Source organism: Cololabis saira, chromosome 9, assembly GCF_033807715.1.
Source record: "Cololabis saira isolate AMF1-May2022 chromosome 9, fColSai1.1, whole genome shotgun sequence".
NCBI lineage: Eukaryota > Metazoa > Chordata > Actinopteri > Beloniformes > Belonidae > Cololabis > Cololabis saira.
Window position 1 is genome coordinate 736,389 of NC_084595.1, and position 22,922 is coordinate 759,310.

Here is a 22,922-nt window from a genome sequence, read left to right on the forward strand (position 1 = left end):
CTCAAATCGAACATTCTCTATGATAACAACGTACATTATTAAATGCATAATACATTTCAAGTTCAGGCTCCAAACAAAGACCACAATTAAATTGAGTAGAGTAAAGCAGATCAAATATCAGAGAGTTGATTCTGTAAGTTTCTACTTTTCTCTGCTATAATGGAAACTTTTGTGTTGACAATTTCTCCTAAATATTTAGTAAAAAACCGGAAAAGCAGCCCAGATATATATTTTTTCAGGGCTGAAACTTGCCCAACCTGGCAACACAGATTTAGACCCTCCGCAGGAGATTCTCCTCAAAACGATGAAATAAACTTTTTAATGATGACTGGATACATGCCCTCTAAAATTAAGACGTTTGGATTGCTATTTAAGACAAATTAAGACATTTAAGAGGCCTTATTTTAGCAAAAATTGAATTTAAGACTTTTTAAGTCACTAAGAAATCCAGCGCTGAGGTCCAGGTTGCCAGATCTGACTGACAGGTTCCAGCCCAAATGTGACATAAAACCCGCCGGAATAATGAAAAACCAGCCCGACTCAAACATTCTCTATGATAAAACCAATCAATTATTAAATGTGTAACACATTTCAAGCTTTAAAACTCCCATAAAACGTTCAGGATACAAACAAAGACTACAATTAAATTGAGCAGATTAAAGCAAATCAAATATCCGAGTTTATTGTGTAAGTTTCTACTTTTCTCTGCCATAATGGCTACTTTTTTTGTTGATAATTTCTCCTAAATATTTAGTAAAAACCAGGAGAAGCAGGATAAATATATATTTTTCAGGGCTGAAACTTGTCCAACCTGGCAACACAGATTTAGAACCTCCTCCTCAAAACGGTGAAATAAACTTTTTAATGATGACTGGATTAATTCCCTCTAAAGTTAAGAGATTTAAGACTAATCAGGACATTTAAAGGCCTTATTTCAGGCGTTGAGGGGCTGGTTCTGGTTCTGGTTCCGGTTCTCACCCCGTGTCCAGCTGAGCGATGCACAGCGGCGTGATTCTTCTCCTGCCGTCGGCCGTTCTGGTCTCCACCTGCTTCTTCAGGAGGTTCTGGAACAAATCAATCACAAATCAATGACAAATCAATAACAGATCAATAACAGATCAATAACAGATCATTGGCCACGGCCTGATTATTTGTGCTACATAAATTGGCGAGCCAGCCAGGAGCTGTGTGAAGGTTAATGAACATTTTTATTCATATACTTTTAATGGATTTCAAACATGGAAATTGTGATACAAGAGTCTATCAATGGCCACGGTTACATGATGTTTTTTAATTCGGAATTAATTATTCAGAATTAAACTATTTTCCTTGGAGTTTACATGGAACTTTTTAATCCTCATATTGTACATTTCTGTTTATTTCTGTTATACATTTTACTTTATTCTATCTCTTAGTTTATCTCCATATATATTTGTTTGCTTTTATATTTTTATTTTTTATTTTTATTTTTACTGTATTGCACCAATCACCACAACAAATTCCTTGTGTGTGTTGACAAACTTGGCAATAAACCCCCCTTTCTGATTCTGACTTCTGATTCTGGAAATAGTAATTCTGAATTGAGGTTTACATGGAAACACATTTGATGCTCTTTCTCCAATGCCTCTCCAGGTCTGGGGGTTGGGAAGGTTCTGATTGGATAGGGGGGGGACCGGAAGTTAAACTACCGGACTTTACGTCTACCGGAAGTTACGTCTACCGGAAGTTACGTCTACCGGAAGTTACGTCTACCGGAAGTTACGTCTACCGGAAGTTACGTCTACCAGAAGTTACGTCTACCGGAAGTTACGTCTACAGGAAGTTACGTCTACAGGAAGTTACGTCTACTGGAAGAAAAACAAACTTAGCCGCTACAACTTTGAAAGGCTCACCATTTTGATGTTTCCTGTTTCCATCTGTTCTTTTAATGATTTCTATTGATTAAATAAATGGTCTCTATCTTGACCAGCGTTTACTGCTGCTGCATCTTGAAACTTTGTTTGGAAAACCAGCCCAGCGGAATATAAGATCATGGAGACAGACGGGCGAGGGAACGAGCAGAAAGAAAGACCTGAATTTATTTAAAGAGGAATGAGTGTATACATTTTATTTTTTAATTTATTCAATTTATTTTTTTTCATTTTATTTAAATTTCTTAAATTTATTTTATTTATTCATTCTTTTAATTTTTTTGTTTGGCTTTTTGTTTTCGTTTTCTTTTCCAATTTTTTCTTTTATTGATTTATTTTCTAAATGTATTTATTTATTTTTTTAAATGAGTGTATTCATGATCGTGGAATTTTTCTATTGGGATTTAAAATTGGAATAAACCAGCCACTTACTTCGTAATTAAGTTTAATTCAGAATGGTCATTTTCATTCAGAATTAGGTGTTTACATGGCAATTTTTACTAACTTAATTTTTTAATCTTTATTGTGAATTAAAGAGGAATTAAACTTCCAGCCCAGCTCACCTTCCGTATGTCCTCCAGAGATTCCCCGTTCATGACGCTGTTGACCTTGGGGGCCTCGGCCCCCCCGGGCCCCCCGGGCCCCAGGGCCCCCCCGGAGGGCTGGTTCTGGGCCCGGCCCCCCAGGCCCCCCAGGCTCCCCCGGTCCTGCTGGTACTTGAGCATCTCGGGGTTCTCGATGACGGTGGTGGACAGCTGCACCTCCGTGTTGGTGATGGCCAGACTCTTCCCGTAGATGTTCTGGTGGATGCTGTTCTGTAGGGGAGAGGCAAGGTGAGCTAGGCTAGGCAAGGGTGAGCTAGGCTAGGCTAGGCTAGGCTAAGCTAGGCTGAGCTAGGCTAGGCTAAGCTAGGCTGGGCTAGACTGAGCTAGGCAAGGATGAGCTAGGCAACGCTAAGCTAGGCTAGGCTGGGCTGATCTAGGCTAGGCTGAGCTAGGCTAGGCTGAGCTAGGCAAGGGTGAGCTAGGCTAGGCAAGGCAAGGGTGAGCTAGGCTAGGCTAGGCTAGGCACGGGTGAGCTAGGCTATGCTAAGCTGGGCTGAGCTAGGATAGGCTAGGCTGGGCTAGGCTGAGCTAGGCAAGGGTGAGCTAGGCTAGGCAAGGGTGAGTTAGGCTAGGCTAGGCACAGGTGAGCTAGGCTAGGCTGAGCTAGGCTAGGCTGAGCTAGGCTGGGCTAGGCTAGGCTGAGCTAGGCTAGGCTAAGCTAGACTGAGCTAGGCACGGGTGAGCTAGGCTAGGCTAAGCTGGGCTGAGCTAGGATAGGCTAGGCTGGGCTAGGCTGAGCTAGGCAAGGGTGAGCTAGGCTAGGCTAGGCAAGGGTGAGTTAGGCTAGGCTAGGCACAGGTGAGCTAGGCTAGGCTGAGCTAGGCTAGGCTAAGCTAGGCTGAGCTAGGCTAGGCTGAGCTAGGCTAGGCTAAGCTAGACTGAGCTAGGCAAGGGTGAGCTAGGCTAGGCTAGGCTAGGATGAGCTAGGCTAGGCTTAGCTAGGCACAATTAAAACAAACATCAAATAAAACCAAATAAAATGATAAGAAAAGAGGTAAAATAATAAAAAACACAAATTGTTAAAAAGTAAGGGCAGTAGAGTCCACCAGGTACATCTCATTCTTACAATGGCAAGAATTACGTTGTAGTACTTTTTAGGTCCAGTTGTAGTATTTCTATGTCCAGTTGTAGTATTTCTAAGTCCAGTTGTAGTATTTCTAGGTCCAGTAAAGGGTATTTTAGGTCCAGTTGTAGTATTTCTAGGTCCAATTGTAGTATTTTAGGTCCAGGTGTAGTATTTCTAGGTCCAATTGTAGTATTTCAGGTCCAGTTGTAGTATTTCTAGGTCCAGTTGTTGTATTTCTAGGTCCAGTTGTTGTATTTCAGGTCCAATTGTAGTATTTCTAGGTCCAATTGTAGTATTTCAGGTCCAATTGTAGTATTTTTAAGTCCAATTGTAGTATTTCTATGTCCAATTGTAGTATTTCTATGTCCAGTTGTAGTATTTCTGGGTCCAGTTGTAGTATTTCTGGGTCCAGTTGTAGTATTTCTAGGTCCAGTTGTAGTATTTTAGGTTCAGTTGTAGTATTTTAGGTCCAGTTGTAGTATTTTAGGTCCAGTTGTAGTATTTTAGGTCCAGTTGTAGTATTTCAGGTCCAGTTGTAGTATTTCAGGTCCAGTTGTAGTATTTTAGGTCCAGTTGTAGTATTTTAGGTCCAGTTGTAGTATTTTAGGTCCAGTTGTAGTATTTCTAGGTCCAGTTGTAGTATTTCTAGGTCCAGTTGTAGTATTTTAGGTCCAGTTGTAGTATTTTCTAGGTCCAGTTGTAGTATTTCTAGGTCCAGTTGTAGTATTTCTAGGTCCAGTTGTAGTATTTTCTAGGTCCAGTTGTAGTATTTCCTAGGTCCAGTTGTAGTATTTCTAGGTCCAGTTGTAGTATTTCTAGGCCCAGTTGTAGTATTTCTAGGCCCAGTTGTAGTATTTCTAAGTCCAGTTGTAGTATTTCTAAGTCCAGTTGTAGTATTTCTAAGTCTAATTGTAGTATTTCTAGGTCCAGTTGTAGTATTTCTAGGTCCAGTTGTAGAATTTTAGGTCCAGTTGTAGAATTTTAGGTCCAGTTGTAGTATTTCTAGGTCCAATTGTAGTATTTCTAGGTCCAATTGTAGTATTTTAGGTCCAGTTGTAGTATTTCTAGGTCCAATTGTAGTATTTCTAGGTCCAATTGTAGTATTTCTAGGTCCAGTTGTAGTATTTCTAGGTCCAATTGTAGTATTTCTAGGTCCTATTGTAGTATTTCTAGGTCCAATTGTAGTATTTCTTGGTCCAGTTGTAGTATTTCTATGTCCAGTTGTAGTATTTCTAGGTCCAATTGTAGTATTTCTAGGTCCAATTGTAGTATTTCTAGGTCCAATTGTAGTATTTCTAGGTCATTCTGGTAGCCTGGTTATTTGTGCTACATAAATTGGCGAGCCAGCCAGGAGCTGTGTGAAGGTTAATGAACATTGTTATTCATAAACTGTTAAGGGATTGCAAACATGGAAATTGTGATACAAGAATCCATCAATGGCCACGGTTACATGATGTTTTTTAATTCAGAATTAATTATTCCGAATTAAATAATTGAGGAACAGAACCGGGTACCAGGACCAGAACCGGGTACCAGGACCAGGTCCTGGTTCTGGACTCACCTTCTCCTCCTCACTCAGCGGGTCTCCCAGCTCGTCCAGGGAGAAGTCCAGGTAGGCAACGGTTCCGTCCATGGAGCAGACCAGCATCCCCAGACCCGTCAGAGTCCTGGAAGAGAACCGGGTCAGAACCAGAACCAGGGGCCCGGAACCAGGACCAGGAACCAGGACCAGAACCAGGAACCAGGACCAGGAATAGGAACCAGGACCAGAACCAGGACCAGGAACCAGAACCAGGACCGGATCTGGACTCACCAGCTGATGTCCATGATGGATTTGTCAAAGAGGTCGTGGATCACCACCAGGGGGCGCTTCAGGGAGGTGAGCTGCAGGACAGACAACCAATCAATCAATCAATCAATTAGTGATGCACCGATTGTTCGGTAACTGAAATTGTTCGGCCGAAAATGGCAAAAAAACACTTTCGGTGTTCGGTGGAATAAGTGGGAAAAAAAACAAACAATTAATAACGGCGTTGTAAAATAAGGAAATAGACTGGCCGCTCCGTAACTGTTGAACCACAAACATAAATCGTTGGCCAACCAAAAAGTAACCACATAAGAATTTTACCAACATTCACCAGCAGGTGGAACCAAAACAACATAAATCAATCTATTCCAGGTTTAGATGAGGAAATCAAACGTGGAAGAGCGTGGAGTGAAGTGGTGCAAACATGTCAGCAGGGTGGAAGTATTTTAGAGTGGCAAAGAATAATACAAGAATGGCTGTTTGACATGGATGTTCTGCTCAAATATCTAGAGGGGAAACATCTGCAAAGTCTTTCAGCTACAAGTTTGATTTATCATTTGAAATGATAAAAAACATTTTTATTGTTTTAAGGCCTATGTTACAATGTTCAGTCAGTTAAGCCTAACGTAAGCTCAAAGATGGCCAAAAAATGTATTTTGCTAATTTATTTATTTTAAGTTATTGTTCTTTGCTGGTTTAATGTCTGCTGGAATATTTAAGAAATGCTGGGAAATTAAAAAATGTTCAGTTTTTTATGTTCAACAAATATTTTCTACCTTGTAATTTTGTAAAAGATTTTTTTCTTTTAAAAGCCTAAATCAAATTTATTTGATTTATGCAATGGTGAAAAAATTGGCAAAATAAATGAAAAACTGCTGAAGAACCATGTTCGGTATTGTTCGGTATTCGGCCAAGTGTTTATTATTATTTTCGGTTTCGGTTTCAGCCACAAATTTTAATTTCGGTGCATCCATCCATCCATCCATCCATCAATCAAACAAACACCAGGTCCTGGTACTGTACCAGGCCCGGTTCTCTGATACTGACCCAGACGGAGAGGGAGCGGTCCTGGTACTGGTACCAGGTCCTGGTACCAGGTCCTGGTACTGGTACCAGGTCCTGGTACTGGTACCAGGACCTGGTACCAGTACCAGGACCTGGTTGTGATACTGACCCAGACGGAGAGGGAGCGGTCCTGGTACTGGTATCAGGTCCTGGTACTGGTACCAGGTCCTGGTACTGGTACCAGGTCCTGGTTGTGATACTGACCCAGACGGAGAGGGAGCGGTCCTGGTACTGGTATCAGGTCCTGGTACTGGTACCAGGTCCTGGTACTGGTACCAGGTCCTGGTTGTGATACTGACCCAGACGGAGAGGGAGCGGTCCTGGTACTGGTATCAGGTCCTGGTACTGGTACCAGGTCCTGGTACTGGTACCAGGTCCTGGTTGTGATACTGACCCAGACGGAGAGGGAGCGGTCCTGGTACTGGTATCAGGTCCTGGTACTGGTACCAGGTCCTGGTACTGGTACCAGGTCCTGGTTGTGATACTGACCCAGACGGAGAGGGACCGGTCCTTGCTGCCCACGGCGCAGCAGCAGTACGGACAGCTGGGTTTGGTGGAGCTGCCGTTCTTCTGCTTCTTCTTGAAGATCTTGGGGTTGAACTTCTGCAGAGACACAAACCGGACCAGGGTTAGCGCCCCGCGGTTCTGCTAGCGCCCCGCGGTTCTGCTAGCGCCCCTGCGGTTCTGCTAGCGCGGTTCTGCTAGCGCCCCGCGGTTCTGCTAGCGCCCCTGCGGTTCTGCTAGCGCCCCGCGGTTCTGCTAGCGCCCCCCGGACCCGCCGTCGTCCTCAACGCTGCAGCTTCTCCACCAACACCCTGTTTCCCCCGAGAGCAGACGACCGTCACCCCAGACAAACTGAAATTAAGTTACCGTAGCGCTAATTAATTAGATTAACGCTACGGTACCTTGCTAACATAACGTTGGCCCTGTTCGAACGAAAGAAAGTTCGAAAGAAAGTTTGAAAGAAAGAAAGTTCGAAAGAAAGTTTGAAAGAAAGAAAGTTCGAAAGAAAGTTTGAAAGAAAGAAACAAAGAAAGTTCGAAAGAAAGAAAGTTTGAAAGAAAGAAAGTTCGAAAGAAAGTTTGAAAGAAAGAAACAAAGAAAGTTCGAAAGAAAGAAAGTTTGAAAGAAAGAAAGTTCGAAAGAAAGTTTGAAAGAAAGAAAGTTCGAAAGAAAGTTTGAAAGAAAGAAACAAAGAAAGTTCGAAAGAAAGAAAGTTTGAAAGAAAGAAAGTTCGAAAGAAAGTTTGAAAGAAAGAAACAAAGAAAGTTCGAAAGAAAGAAAGTTTGAAAGAACGAAAGAACGAAAGAAAGTTTGAAAGAACAGCTACCTCTGTGAAGGGCTTGTTATGGTCCTGGTCATGGTTGCTAACATAACGTTAGCCCTGTGGAGGTCGAGGTTTCTGTTAATTATGACGACTGTCGAAGCGTATGGAGGATTTTTAGTGCCAAAATTAAATAAATACATCATTAATTAATTAAAATGGGAATGAAATATATCATTCATTAATTTAATGTGTCATTAATTAATTAAATACTGAAATAATTGAATATATTTTTGTACTTAAAATGAATTGTATTTTAATTAATTAATTACATATTTCATTCCAATTTTAATCAATTTACACATTTAATTAATGAATGATGTATTTAATTCCCATTTTAATTAATTAATGATGTATTAATTTATTTAATTTTGGAACTAAAAATCCTCCATAACTGGGTAGTTTTCAGTTTTATCTCTGAAGTCATTGATGGATAAATAAAGTAGCGCTGGTGGCTAATGTGCTCCAATACGGCACAATCAGAATTTTATTTTGAACACTCAAAAAACTCAAAATCTTACCAAGACTTTAACTTAAAACTAAAAAGAGTCGAAATGTCGAGAAAAAAGTCTAAATGTATTTCAACTCTATTCACGAAATTTCGACTTTACTCTCAAAATTGTATTTCAACATTAATCTTGATATTGCGACTTTTTTCTCGACATTTCGACCTCTGCTAGCCCCCCGGCCCCGTGGCCCCCCCGGCCCGTGGCCCCCCCGGCCCCGTGGCCCCCCCGGCCCCGTGGCCCCCTCTTACCACCACGGTGACGCCCCCCCCGGCCCCGTGGCCCCCTCTTACCACCACGGTGACGCCCCCCCGGCCCCGTGGACCCCCGGCCCCCCTCTTACCACCACGGTGACGCCCCCCCCCCGGCCCCGTGGCCCCCCGGCCCCCCTCTTAACACCACGGTGACGCCCCCCCGGCCCCGTGGCCCCCCGGCCCCCCTCTTAACACCACGGTGACGCCCCCCCCGGCCCCGTGGACCCCCGGCCCCCCTCTTACCACCACGGTGACGCCCCCCCCCCGGCCCCGTGGACCCCCGGCCCCCCTCTTACCACCACGGTGACGCCCCCCCCCCCCGGCCCCGTGGACCCCCGGCCCCCCTCTTACCACCACGGTGACGCCCCCCCCCCCGGCCCCGTGGCCCCCCGGCCCCCCTCTTACCACCACGGTGACGCCCCCCCCCCCGGCCCCGTGGCCCCCCGGCCCCCCTCTTATCACCACGGTGACGGCCCCCCGGTCCTCTTACCACCACGGTGACGGCCCCCCCCCCAGTCCCCCCCCTCCCCCTCTTACCACCACGGTGACGGCCCCCCCCCAGTCCCCCCCCTCCCCCTCTTACCACCACGGTGACGCCCCCCCCCGCCCCCCCGGCCCCCCTCTTACCACCACGGTGACGGCCCCCCGGCCCCCCCGGCCCCGTGGCCCCCCTCGTCCCCGTGGCCCCCCCCGGCCCCCCTCTTACCACCACGGTGACGGCCTTGCGATGTCCCACGAAGTCCATGTTGGTTTTCCAGCCGTCCCGCTCCACGATCTGAGCCGTGGGGCCAGAGTTGTTCATGGCGTGAGCCGAGACGAGATACTGGCCGTCAGGAGACCAGGACAGACGGAGGACGTGGGTCGTCCCGCCGCACTAGAGAACACACGTTAACAACCAGGACAGACGGAGGACGTGGGTCGTCCGCCGCACTAGAGACAAACACACGTTAACAACCAGGACAGACGGAGGACGTGGGTCGTCCCGCCGCACTAGAGACAAAAACAGAAGAAAGTTGAAAGAAAGTTTCGAAAGTTCAAAAGAAAGAAAGTTCGAAAGAAAGAAAGTTCGAAAGAAAGAAAAAAGAAAGTTTTGAAAGAAAGAAAGTTCGAAAGAAAGAAAGAAAGTTCGAAAGAAAGAAAGTTCGAAAGAAAGAAAGAAAGTTCGAAAGAAAGAAAGAAAGAAAGAAAGTTCGAAAGAAAGAAAGTTCGAAAGAAAGAAAGAAAGAAAGAAAGAAAGAAAGTTCGAAAGAAAGAAAGAAAGTTCGAAAGAAAGTTCGAAAGAAAGTTCGAAAGAAAGAAAGAAAGTTCGAAAGAAAGAAAGAAAGAAAGAAAGAAAGTTCGAAAGAAAGAAAGAAAGAAAGTTCGAAAGAAAGAAAGAAAGAAAGAAAGAAAGAAAGAAAGAAAGAAAGAAAGAAAGAAAGAAAGAAAGAAAGAAAGAAAGAAAGAAAGAAAGAAAGAAAAGAAAGAAAGAAAGAAAGAAAGAAAGAAAGAAAGAAAGAAAGAAAGAAAGAAAGAAAGAAGAAAGAAAGAAAGAAAGAAAGAAAGAAAGAGCTATGCTGATGATACGCATTTGTCTATGAAGATGAAACAGAGCCGTTAGCCAGCTAGCGGCTACAGCTACCTCAGTGAAGGGCTTGGTCACGTCATGTTAGCGTAGCTACCTCAGTAAAGGGCTTGGTCACGTCGTGTTAGCGACCTTGCGGCTACCTCAGTGAAGGGCTTGGTCACGTTAGCGTAGCGTAGCTACCTCAGTGAAGGGCTTGGTCACGTTAGCGTAGCGTAGCTACCTCTGTGAAGGGCTTGGTCACGTTAGCGTAGCGTAGCTACCTCTGTGAAGGGCTTGGTCACGTTAGCGTAGCGTAGCTACCTCTGTGAAGGGCTTGGTCACGTCGGCCTCCAGCCTCCAGTCCACCGTCCTCCAAACCTTCAGGCTGTGGTCGTCGGCCTGAGACGCAATGTATTTCCCCACCGGGTCCCAGGTGAGGCCCTTCACCAGCCCGGTGTGGCCGCGCAGACACGTCACCATCTCTGGGGAGAGAAGACAGACACGTCACCATCTCTGGAACAAAGAAACAGACAGACACGTCACCATCTCTGGAACAAACAGACAGACACGTCACCATCTCTGGAAGAAAGACAGACACGTCACCATCCTCTGGAAGAAACAGACAGACACGTCACCATCTCTGGAAGAAACAGACAGACACATCACATCTCTGGAAGAAACAGACAGACACGTCACCATCTCCTGGAGGAAACAGACAGACACATCACCATCTCTGGAAGAAAGACAGACACATCACCATCTCTGGAAGAAACAGACAGACACATCACCATCTCTGGAAGAAACAGACAGACACGTCACCATCTCTGGAACAAAGAAACAGACAGACACATCACCATCTCTGGGGAGAGAAGACAGACACGTCACCATCTCTGGAACAAAGAAACAGACAGACACGTCACCATCTCTGGAACAAACAGACAGACACGTCACCATCTCTGGAGGGAAACAGACAGACACATCACCATCTCTGAAGAAAGACAGACACATCACCATCTCTGGAAGAAACAGACAGACACATCACCATCTCTGGAAGAAACAGACAGACACGTCACCATCTCTGGAACAAAGAAACAGACAGACACATCACCATCTCTGGAAGAAACAGACAGACACATCACCATCTCTGGAACAAAGAAACAGACAGACACATCACCATCTCTGGAACAAAGAAACAGACAGAGACGTCACCATCTCTGGAAGAAACAGACAGACACGTCACCATCTCTGGAAGAAACAGACAGACACATCACCATCTCTGGAAGAAACAGACAGACACCTCACCATCTCTGGAACAAAGAAACAGACAGACACGTCACCATCTCTGGAACAAAGAAACAAGACAGACACATCACCATCTCTGAAGAAACAGACAGACACGTCACCATCTCTGGAAGAAACAGACAGACACATCACCATCTCTGAAGAAACAGACAGACACCTCACCATCTCTGGAACAAAGAAACAGACAGACACGTCACCATCTCTGGAACAAAGAAACAAGACAGACACATCACCATCTCTGGAACAAAGAAACAAGACAGACACATCACCATCTCTGGAACAAAGAAACAGACAGACACGTCACCATCTCTGGAGGAAACAGACAGACACGTCACCATCTCTGGAAGGAAGAAACAGACACGTCACCATCTCTGGAAGAAACAGACAGACACGTCACCATCTCTGTAAGAAACAGACAGACACGTCACCATCTCTGTAAGAAACAGACAGACACGTCACCATCTCTGTAAGAAACAGACAGACACGTCACCATCTCTGGAAGGAAGAAACAGACAGACACATCACCATCTCTGGAAGGAAGAAACAGACAGACACGTCACCATCTCTGGAAGGAAGAAACAGACAGACACGTCACCATCTCTGGAAGAAACAGACAGACACGTCACCATCTCTGGAGGAAACAGACAGACACGTCACCATCTCTGGAACAAAGAAACAGACATACACATCACCATCTCTGGAAGAAACAGACAGACACGTCACCATCTCTGGAAGGAAGAAACAGACAGACACATCACCATCTCTGGAAGAAACAGACAGACACGTCACCATCTCTGAAACAAAGAAACAGACAGACACATCACCATCTCTGGGAGAAACAGACAGACACGTCACCATCTCTGGAAGAAAGAAACAGACAGACACATCACCATCTCTGGAAGAAACAGACAGACACATCACCATCTCTGGAAGAAACAGACAGACACGTCACCATCTCTGGAGGAAACAGACAGACACGTCACCATCTCTGGAGGAAACAGACAGACACATCACCATCTCTGGGAGAAACAGACAGACACGTCACCATCTCTGGAGGAAACAGACAGACACGTCACCATCTCTGGAGGAAACAGACAGACACATCACCATCTCTGGAGGAAACAGACAGACACGTGACCATCTCTGGAGGGAAACAGACAGACACGTCACCATCTCTGGAGGAAACAGACAGACACATCACCATCTCTGGAAGAAACAGACAGACACGTGACCATCTCTGGAGGAAACAGACAGACACGTCACCATCTCTGGAACAAACAGACAGACACGTCACCATCTCTGGAAGGAAGAAACAGACAGACACGTCACCATCTCTGGAAGAAACAGACAGACACGTCACCATCTCTGGAACAAAGAAACAGACAGACACGTCACCATCTCTGGAACAAAGAAACAGACAGACACATCACCATCTCTGGAACAAAGAAACAGACAGACACGTCACCATCTCTGGAACAAAGAAACAGACAGACACATCACCATCTCTGGAAGGAAGAAACAGACAGACACATCACCATCTCTGGAACAAAGAAACAGACAGACACATCACCATCTCTGAACAAACAGACAGACACAATCACCATCTCTGGAAGGAAGAAAGAAAATGGTTTTCTTTTAATGAAAGAAAGATAGAAAGAAATCGAATTAATCAAATTAAAAAACTTAAAGAACATAAATCGCCTGGAAGTGATGGATATAAAAATGAGTTTTTCAAAGAATTTCAATTTGATTCCTACCTGGGAACTTGCGTGCGTTCCAGACGACGATGGTGTTGTCCACGCTGCAGGAAGCTAGCCAGACGTCGTGGGGGGACCAGGCTACGTCCATGACATCTGGGGAGAGAGGGGGTTAGCGGTTAGCGGGGTAGCCGGTGACCCCCGACCCCCCTGTGACCCCTGACCCCCCGTGACCCCTGACACGGTTCTTACCTCCCGTGTGGTTCCTCAGGATGGTCACGCACCTCCACTGCTCCACGTTAGCTAGCTTGTTGCTGGAGCCGAACACGGTGCTGGGACCGATTAGTCTGGAACAGGAAGAGACTACGTTAGACCTGGGACCCCCGCCGAGGGAGGGAGGAAGGAAGAGAGTTTTTCTTTGAAAGAAAGAGTTTCTTACGCTGCTCGTTTCCAGACCATCACCAGCTTGTCGTCTCCTCCTGACGCCAAATACAGACCCGTTGTTGGACCAGCGGACGCAGTTCACGCAGGCTGTGGAGAAAACACGCTAGTTAAACTGCTAACGGACGCAGTTCACGCAGGCTGGGGAGTAACATGCTAGTTAAACCGCTAGCGGACGCAGTTCACGCAGGCTGTGGAGAAAACACGCTAGTTAAACCGCTAACGGACGCAGTTCACGCAGGCTGGGGAGTAACATGCTAGTTCTACTACGCCTTCCTGGAAAGCATCATGACCTTCTCAATGACCTGCTGGTTCCACTCCCTCAGCACCCAGAACAGGAACAGACTGCAGAGCATCATTGTGCTCGAAATCATCAGCCTGCCGGTCAGAACTCTGTCTGTGGTTTTCAACCAGCAGGCCCTCAGCCAGGCAGATAAAATCATGAAGGACCCCTCCCACATACTCCACCCTGCATTCCAGTGGCTCCCCTCCAGGAGGCGCCTGCGCTGCATCGCCTGCAGGACTGAGAGGAGGAGAGACACTTTTGTCCCCAAAGCTACCCTGCTTTTTAATTACAGCTGCTAAACTCCATCCCCCACATCCACAGTCCCCCCCCCCCCCCGGACTACTCTATACTCCTGTTGGACTGTTTACATCCACTGACACTTTATACTTTATATTTTTATTCATACCACTACAGTCACTCTGTACACGCTAACCGCTAGTTCAGTTCACGCAGGCTGGGGAGAAAACACGCTAGTTAAACCTGCTAACACGCTAACGGCTAACAGACGCAGTTCACGCAGGCTGGGGAGAGAACACGCTAGTTAAACCGCTAACGGCTAACGGCTAGTCAGACTCAGAAACCTGGACCAGGACCGACCCGGCACCTGCGGAGGTCTAACCGGTCCAGGTACCGGGTCCAGGTCCAGGTACAGGGGTCTCTGAAACGGCAGGTGCACCGGGACAACAGACCCATCACCACACCAGGTCCTGGTACCGTCCAGGTATCGGTCCAGGTACACCGGGACAACAGACCCATCACCACACCAGGTCCTGGTACCGGTCCAGGTATCGGTCCAGGTACACCGGGACAACAGACCCATCACCACACCAGGTCCTGGTACCGGTCCAGGTACACCGGGACAACAGACCCATCACCACACCACGTTACCTAGGTGATTGTCCATCTGGCAGAGCATCTTGGGGACGTTGTCGTTCTTCTCGTCCTCCTCCCGGAGAACCGGAGCCATGTTCCAGATCATCACCTTCCCCGAATCCTCCCCTGGAGACAGAACACCGGAAGGAACCGGACTTTAACACTTCAACACTTCAACATTAACCTCAACATTTAGACTTGTTTCTCCGACCGCGGGTCCGACCGGCCGCCGGAGGATCCGGACTCACCTTGACCTCCCGTTGCAAACTTGGTTCCATCCGGGTGGATGTCGACTGAAAATATGGGTTTGCCTGAAAGACAGAAGTCGACAATCCAATCAGCCACGCGGCAGATTCTTCAGCCCAGATTTACCTGCTGTTGGTGCTCGCGACCGTTCACGGCCCGTTCGCTGCAACACCAACTGCAAACGTCGCTCGTGTATAGTCCGATATGGAACAAATCGATACATCACAGTCAAGAACTGGATGGAAAAAGATATTTGGTCCTTCGTTTAGTTGATAGTGCTGGTGATTTGTGATCATATGAGAATTTTTGCCTTAAATACGACCGTAATACATTTAAATCTCTCACCAAAGCCGTCCCCTAATCTGTTTTGACTTTGATAAAAGGTGTTTTAACTAAATCCTACTCCTATCAAACCTCTTTTTCCACAACTTTTGATTGGTGGCTGAGACTTTAACGAGGTTAAAATTCCAAACAAATCAATTAGAAATACGTTTAATTTCATCTCACAACCCTCGGTTTCCTACTGAAATTCATTCTTACAGTTTTACCCCAAACATAAATATAATCACCATGTTACGAACAAAATACTTAACATTTCCAATTACTCCCAAAGCAAAAGAACTGTTGGTATTGAAACTAATAAGTGTGTATTTTGTGATGAATGTGAAACCACTGATCATTTATGTTTTTAATGCATATATTCTAATAATCTTTGGCAGGATAAACATGACTGGCTTCACCCAGAGGTTTTCTCACCAAAATATATTATTTTTGGTCTTTGAATGGACAACAAAAACCAACGATGACTTTCTGATTAATATCATCATTCTGGGTAAATTCCACAAATCCAATTATATGAAAGTGAAACCTCGGTTTTGTGTTTTCCATAACGAATTCCTTCACTTTTCTAAAGCCCTTAAACTCATGACAAAAAGAAATGCAATATTTCATTTGATTTATTTTGTTTTCCTCTGTTTTCTCTCAGATTAATCTGTTCCCTGAAGCATTTTGATAAAGTTTGATGCCTTGTTGTTTGTATATAAAGATATTTTCAATAATAAAAAAAAAAAAAAATATGGGATCAATAAGGGTGTAACATATTTAGGTTCTGCACTGCAAAAACTCAAAATGTTAAGAAGAATATCCATCTTATTTCTAGTTAGAATGTCTCATTTTTAGTCCAAAAAATCTCATTACATTTAAGACAAGACTCATCACTGGAAAATACAACAATTTTCACCTGTTTCAAGTAGATTTTCACTTAAAATAATTAGAAAAATCTGCCAGTGGAACAAGATTTTTTTTTACTTGTAATGAGAAAATAAATCTTTGAAAATTTACTTGAAACAGGTGAAAATTGTCAAATAAGTTATTTTTCTGGTAATGACTAATGACTAATTTTTTGACTAAAAATTTGACATTTTAACTAGAAATAAGACAAATATTCCTACGATTTGGAGTTTTTGCAGTGTTCTGTCCTGTAAAGATTCCTTCGTATTAAATGTCGTAATAAACAGAATCCAGATCTTTGCTAGATCTTTTCCCTCTCGTCTTCTCCAACTTCTTCAGAATCAATTCCTTAATGATGATAAATAAGACTCTAAATGTAACAATAAACATGTTGGTGATACTTTTCAGAGGAGGAAGGAACATGTTTGGATGTATTTTAGGGCAAAGTGCGTAAAGGAGCTTGAGGCAGGATTTATGAAAAAAATCTGTATACATTTTAAGTTTTCTAGTAATAATGTCAGATGAAGCGTTCCAAACCCAAAAGAATGATTCCTCTAGTGTATCTCTCTGTTGCCTTGAACAGGCTGTTGCTGCAAAATGTGCTGCAATTGTGGGGCCAAATTTACCGCGCTGTCCTGCGGATGTGACGTCACATGACGCTGCATGAATTCTGCATGACTTTATAAATTAGTAGTCCAACATACTTACTGACAAAAAAAAAAATACTTTATAACCTGTGAATAACTGAATGTTTTGCAGATCAGCCCTGCACAATTTTACAGTTCTCAGGAAAAATACTAGAAATGTTCTATACATTTTCTTTGCATTACATTCTTTCCTCTAGTGCTGTAATTCTATTAAATTGTATTATTATTGTATAAAACTTCCTCATTGCCAATTACACAATTTTATTTATTTTTTTTTTTAATTTTAATGTTTGTTTAACAGGGACAATACGTACAACATTGTCACAAAGAATGAAAAATATGATGCATACAAGACGTCTAGCTTCAGCTAATTTGCAGTCTTTGTCCCTGGTCAGGCAAAAGAAGGATAAAAGATTCTGAATACAAAATACAATAATACAAATACAGTGAATAATGCAGTGAACAGATATCATAAACAAATAAACACAGCTCCAAAATTTAGATTAAAAATTGCCCAACTTAAAGCGGCACTATGTACCTTTTCCAGCTTAATCTAATATTTCATCATCATCATTGTGATGGTACATCAACTTCCACAAAAAAAATATTGCTCACGCCTCGGAGCCTCTTCAACATAATATAGCAGTCAAAAAAAAAGAAAAGAGAAGTAATAGGGATACAAAACATGTACTATTATACAAATTTATTGAAACACATGGCGAGTCAAACATTTACCAAAGCAGCTGCCAAACACTCCTAAACAAGGTTGCCGGAGACGGTGGGTTGTGCAGAACTGCAGCAGTAAATCCTTTTAAAGAGTGGCGCTCCGACGAGGAGCTCCATTCTTTAGTAGGGATTTCATATGGATCCAGACCGTTAATAATCATTATTTTCTCCATATACCGCTCCCTGGCTTCCTTGTTTAAGGTTCCCGGTAATGACTGACATTCCACACCTCTACCTCCTTCATGGGTTGATTATTATTGAGCATGCAAAGACCCAGTTTAGTTTAATTAGAAAATGTCTTGTTTTATTTAATTGGAAATATAACTTACTGTATGTTTGCAAGTGCTGATTTGCTGATTTTCTTTTCCAGAGATAAAACTTTATATTTTATTATATTTTTTAAAACTTTTTTTCAACTAATTTTACAGAGTTTTGCACTTTATTCATTCATTTTTGGTTTAATAAGAGCAAAGTTTGCACTTAAAGCCCAACGGGGCAAATGTTCAATAAAAAAACAGCATATTTGAAATCATTTCTTTGCCTTTTGTCAATTCACAAAATAATTGTAATCGTAATCGAAAATCTGATTTTGAGGGGAAAAAAATCAAGATTTTATTTTTGGGCAAAATCGAACAGCCCTAGTTCCCGGTAAATTCCAGTTCCTTTCCGGCAGTTTAACATCTTTTTTTTGCGTTCCGTCTGTTCACTTGGTGAAACAGAAAAGTAGTTTTGAAAGTCCGTCCCGTCTTATTTCATTCACTATCAAAACAAATGCAGCGACGGGACAGGAGTTTTCCGGCAGTACGCGCTGGTGCTCATCGGAAACGTAGTGTTCTTTCTGGTAAAGCACTACCGCTTTTGTCCAAAAGATGCCGCCAAACTCAACAAAAGCTGAAAGTTACTTTAAATACATTAAACATTAGTAAAATACTGTACTGACAGTGACTTGAGAGAAGTTAATGTTCGCATTTCTGCTGCCGCTTAAGCCAATGTTTAGCTTTGGCACTAAACATCCTTAATTCTGTTTGGGATTTTATTTCTGGTGGTAAATAATTCCATAGGTGTGTGCCCAGCACTGAAAGGGAGGACTGACCAAATGTTGTCCTGCATCTTCTAATTTTACAATTTTGGTTGCTCATGCTCCTTGTCATTGTCCCACAGTTGTCTGCTTTGATAATAGTGATTATGATCACTATTATTATTCTGTGTCTGTTGTTGATATTGTCAGTCATTTTAGAATTACCAAAACCCAAGACGAATATGAAAACATTCAAATGTTTATTCTTATTGAACATAGAACTCTACATTTACATTTGTATCATAACAATTCTGTGTCTTGTTTTATCCCCATAAATCCCCATTGGTCGGACATCCCTCCCTCCTCGTCTTATAGCTCACGCCAGCGAGGGAACACCGGTGTCGTTCCAAAAAGTGATTTCCTGCCAGAATCTGATTTCTCTCCTGAAAATGGGTCTTTTCACCTGCTAAAAATTGATTGAAGGCCAAATACAGTTAATGAAAGGTTGTTTATACCTAAATATGACTTGATCTCATTCTTGAGCTTCATAATCTGAAAATCTGACGTTTAAACGCTATCGCTCAACGGGCTGCTGTACGCGCTCCCGCGGCCACAAATCAGATTCTGGCACGCAATCACTTTTTGACACGACACCGGGCCAATGTTTATTCTTGTCCGGGCATTTAACTTGTTACTCTCCCGCTTTCTTTTTTCGCCTCCTCTGATAAAACTTTTATTTTCTTCATTTTTTCCGCTGCTTGGGCCATGACACCAGCTTCTGCTGAGCTCTGCGCTCCACGTCCCGCCCAGCTTTGGTCTGGATGGGTTACCATGGTTACCATGACACCAGCTTCTGCTGAGCTCTGCGCTCCACGCCCCGCCCAGCTTTGTATCCACTACGAATGGGGAAGGAGGGGGAAGTGACGTATGCCGTAAAGCAGTCAAAGCCGTAAAAATGTGTAGTTTTTTAGTGTGGCAGGGTTCCTACCATGCTCCTCAAAGTTACATAGTGCCAGTGAAAGTGATACAGACCCCTCAGACCATGACAGAGGTTCATTAAACCTGTTGGAAGTTGATGTTCCATCACAATGATGATGATGAAATATTAGATTAAGGAGGAAAAGTTACAAAGTGCTGCTTTAAAGTTAAACTGGCATGTCCCTGTGATAGTGACTGTTTCCAGCATCACTAACCCTTTTCTAACCGGAACATTAGCAATAACCCGGTTGCACGGCCATGTAAACACCAATAACCCCTTTGAATAACCAGATTTTGCTCATATTCAGGTTTTTAAAAACCCCAATATGAGCCCTGGGTTACTGCTTTTCTAACTGAATATTGGGTCGTGTTTAGCCAAACGGAATATCCCCATCAAACGGAACAGGAATCTGTTTTCTGCACATGCTCTGTTCACAAGGAATCCTAGTCTTTTGAGTCCAGGAAGTTCTTCTAAACACGGAGAAACCAAGACCAGGAGGAGACTAAGGCGGCGTTCAGACTGCAGGCAAATCTGATTCATATCGGATTCCTTCTCATATCTGATTTTCAGGGCTGACTGTCCACACTGTTTTTAGCAAGTGTCCAAATCAGATCTGGCTGTTCAGACTGGGCCTCATCATTGAGCGGAGGCGTCACCCAGCGCGTGTATTGTGTGAAGTCATGTAATTGCGACATCAAAAACAATAACAATATGGAGCCAGCTCACATGCTGTTCCATACCTGTAAAGCTGGGCATACACTGTGCAATATTTTAAATCGTTTGACACTGCCCCATCTCACTCTAATCCTCCCGTCGGACCTCTGTTACTGGAACTCCAGGCTGGTTTTGGGACAAAACGTGCGTCCTGCCCACCCGATCAAAGGTTATGGGGATCCTTTATTTTTTTATAATTTTATTTTTTTACATATATAAAAAATCCCAAAATATCTGTACCGTTCCTGATTGGGTCGGCACTGTGCATCATTTTTAGACACAACAATGAACGCATACCGCAAAAGTTGTGTCTCGGTGGAGGAACCCGACGTCCCAGGAAAATGAGAAACAGAGAAAAGTGTTGAGAACAAAACCACCAGCAAACTAACAAACCAACTAACAAAGCTCAGAGTTAACAAAACTAACCAGCAATGAACAACTGGCAGCCCCGCTCTCTAACCTCTCCTCCTGATGAGCTGACGGGCTGCAGGTTCAGGCTCACAGCGCGACTGAAGGCTGATTTATGGTTCCGCGTTACACCAACGCAGAGCCTACGGCGTAGGGGACGCGGCGACCGTACGTGGAAATGCGGTCTTTTTTTCTGCTATTAAAACATGATTTGTAATGTGAATTTGCAACTTAAAAAGGAGCTTGAGGCTCCTTTTAAGAAATGAGACTCTCTAGCGCCACCCTTCACCACGACGGCCGTTGGGGGTACTGCAGCCAACAGTGAAGCCGGCACGGGAGAACGGGGAGAACGGGGAGAACGTGCATGCGTCATGTGACGTCACATCTGCAGGACAGCGCGGGAAATTCTGGACAGAATTGCAGCACATTTTGCAGCACACAGCCTGTTCAAGGCAACGGAGAGATACACTAGAGGAATCATTCTTTTGGGTTTGGAACGCTTCATCTGACATTATTACTAGAAAACTTAAAATGTATACAGATTTTTTTCATAAATCTTGCCACAATCCGGCCTCAAGCTCCTTTAAAACTACAAATAATAGTTTTGGACGTGACATCAGAGATTGTACATGCTCTCTGTGTAAGGATGAGTAGCTCCACAACTGGAAATGGGCGGGTGGTTTGGAGCGTCTGGGACAGTCATATCCCATCTGAGGTGTTTGGATGTTCAGACTGAGACGCATCTGCACAAATGTGATAACGATCGGATATGAAACTACCTCCCGGAGGTGGTTTCCATCTGGTTTGCAAAAGTCGGATCTCATGCGGTTTGGGACTGTTCAGACTTCAAAGAGTCATCCAGTTTCAATCTGGATGGGCTAAAAATCGGATATTGGCTGCAGTCTGAACGCGGCCTTTTACTTGAGTACAATCTTTGCCTCCTCTACCAGCTAGAGCTCTAGCTGCTAGAGCAGGTTAGGTTCACAGAGAAACTCAGGGTTTATTGAAGTAAACCTGCTAGAGAGGTTAGGTTCAGAGAGAAACTCAGGCTTTATGGAAGTAAACCTGCTAGAGCAGGTTAGGTTCACAGAGAAACTCAGGCTTTATGGAAGTAAACCTGCTAGAGCAGGTTAGGTTCACAGAGAAACTCAGGCTTTATGGAAGTAAACCTGCTAGAGCAGGTTAGGTTCAGAGAGAAACTCAGGCTTTGTTGAAGTAAACCTGCTAGAGCAGGTTAGGTTCAGAGAGAAACTCAGGCTTTATGGAAGTAAACCTGCTAGAGCAGGTTAGGTTCACAGAGAAACTCAGGCTTTATGGAAGTAAACCTGCTAGAGCAGTTAGGTTCAGAGAGAAACTCAGGCTTTGTTGAAGTAAACCTGCTAGAGCAGGTTAGGTTCAGAGAGAAACTCAGGCTTTATGGAAGTAAACCTGCTAGAGCAGGTTAGGTTCAGAGAGAAACTCAGGCTTTATGGAAGTAAACCTGCTAGAGCAGGTTAGGTTCACAGAGAAACTCAGGCTTTGTTGAAGTAAAACCTGCTAGAGCAGGTTAGGTTCACAGAGAAACTCAGGCTTTGTTGAAGTAAACCTGCTAGAGCAGGTTAGGTTCACAGAGAAACTCAGGCTTTGTTGAAGTAAACCTGCTAGAGCAGGTTAGGTTCAGAGAGAAACTCAGGCTTTATGGAAGTAAACCTGCTAGCGAGCAGGTTAGGTTCACAGGCTCAGTTGCCGTAGTAACTGACTCAGAGTTTGAGTTACATCACTTTCTGGAACGGAAAACTCCGGGTTTCCTCATCTCAGGTTAACAAACTCAGAGTTTTCACTAAACCTACTTCCTGGAACAAATCCCCCTCTGGTCTGACTAGAAGAATGTGTTTTATATTTGAAATATGAAGTAAACTTTAATGGTAAATCTGTCACCACTGGCACTTCATTTTATTTATTTTCTTTTGCTTCTGTTTTCTCCTAAATGCAACTTTTCCTTCAAGCATTTTGATCAAGTTTGATGCCTTTTTGTTTGTATATAAAGATATCTTTCAATAAAAAAATAAATTAAATAAAAAAAGAAGGATGTGCTCTTCCTGTTAGAGTTCTCATAAATTATCACTTTATTCTTGCAATATTACAACTTTATTCTCGCAATATTATTACTTTATTCTCATAATATTACGACTTTATTCTCGTAATATTATGACTTTATTCTCGTAATATTACGACTTTATTCTCGTAATATTACGACTTTATTCTCGTAATATTACGACTTTATTCTCGTAAT

General features: G+C 43.7%; 1 protein-coding gene across 1 annotated transcript in view; it reads right to left on the minus strand.

The window, feature by feature from the left end:
- Nucleotides 1-22,922, minus strand: part of LOC133451339 (protein HIRA) — a 42,690-nt gene that overhangs the window by 18,498 nt on the left and 1,270 nt on the right. The window contains 13 exon segments of the mRNA XM_061730308.1: nucleotides 979-1,064; nucleotides 2,474-2,725; nucleotides 5,143-5,248; nucleotides 5,395-5,465; nucleotides 6,943-7,056; nucleotides 9,244-9,411; nucleotides 10,405-10,565; nucleotides 13,143-13,238; nucleotides 13,335-13,429; nucleotides 13,522-13,580; nucleotides 13,582-13,613; nucleotides 14,698-14,808; nucleotides 14,931-14,993. Coding sequence (XP_061586292.1) covers nucleotides 979-1,064; nucleotides 2,474-2,725; nucleotides 5,143-5,248; nucleotides 5,395-5,465; nucleotides 6,943-7,056; nucleotides 9,244-9,411; nucleotides 10,405-10,565; nucleotides 13,143-13,238; nucleotides 13,335-13,429; nucleotides 13,522-13,580; nucleotides 13,582-13,613; nucleotides 14,698-14,808; nucleotides 14,931-14,993 — 1,414 coding nt within the window.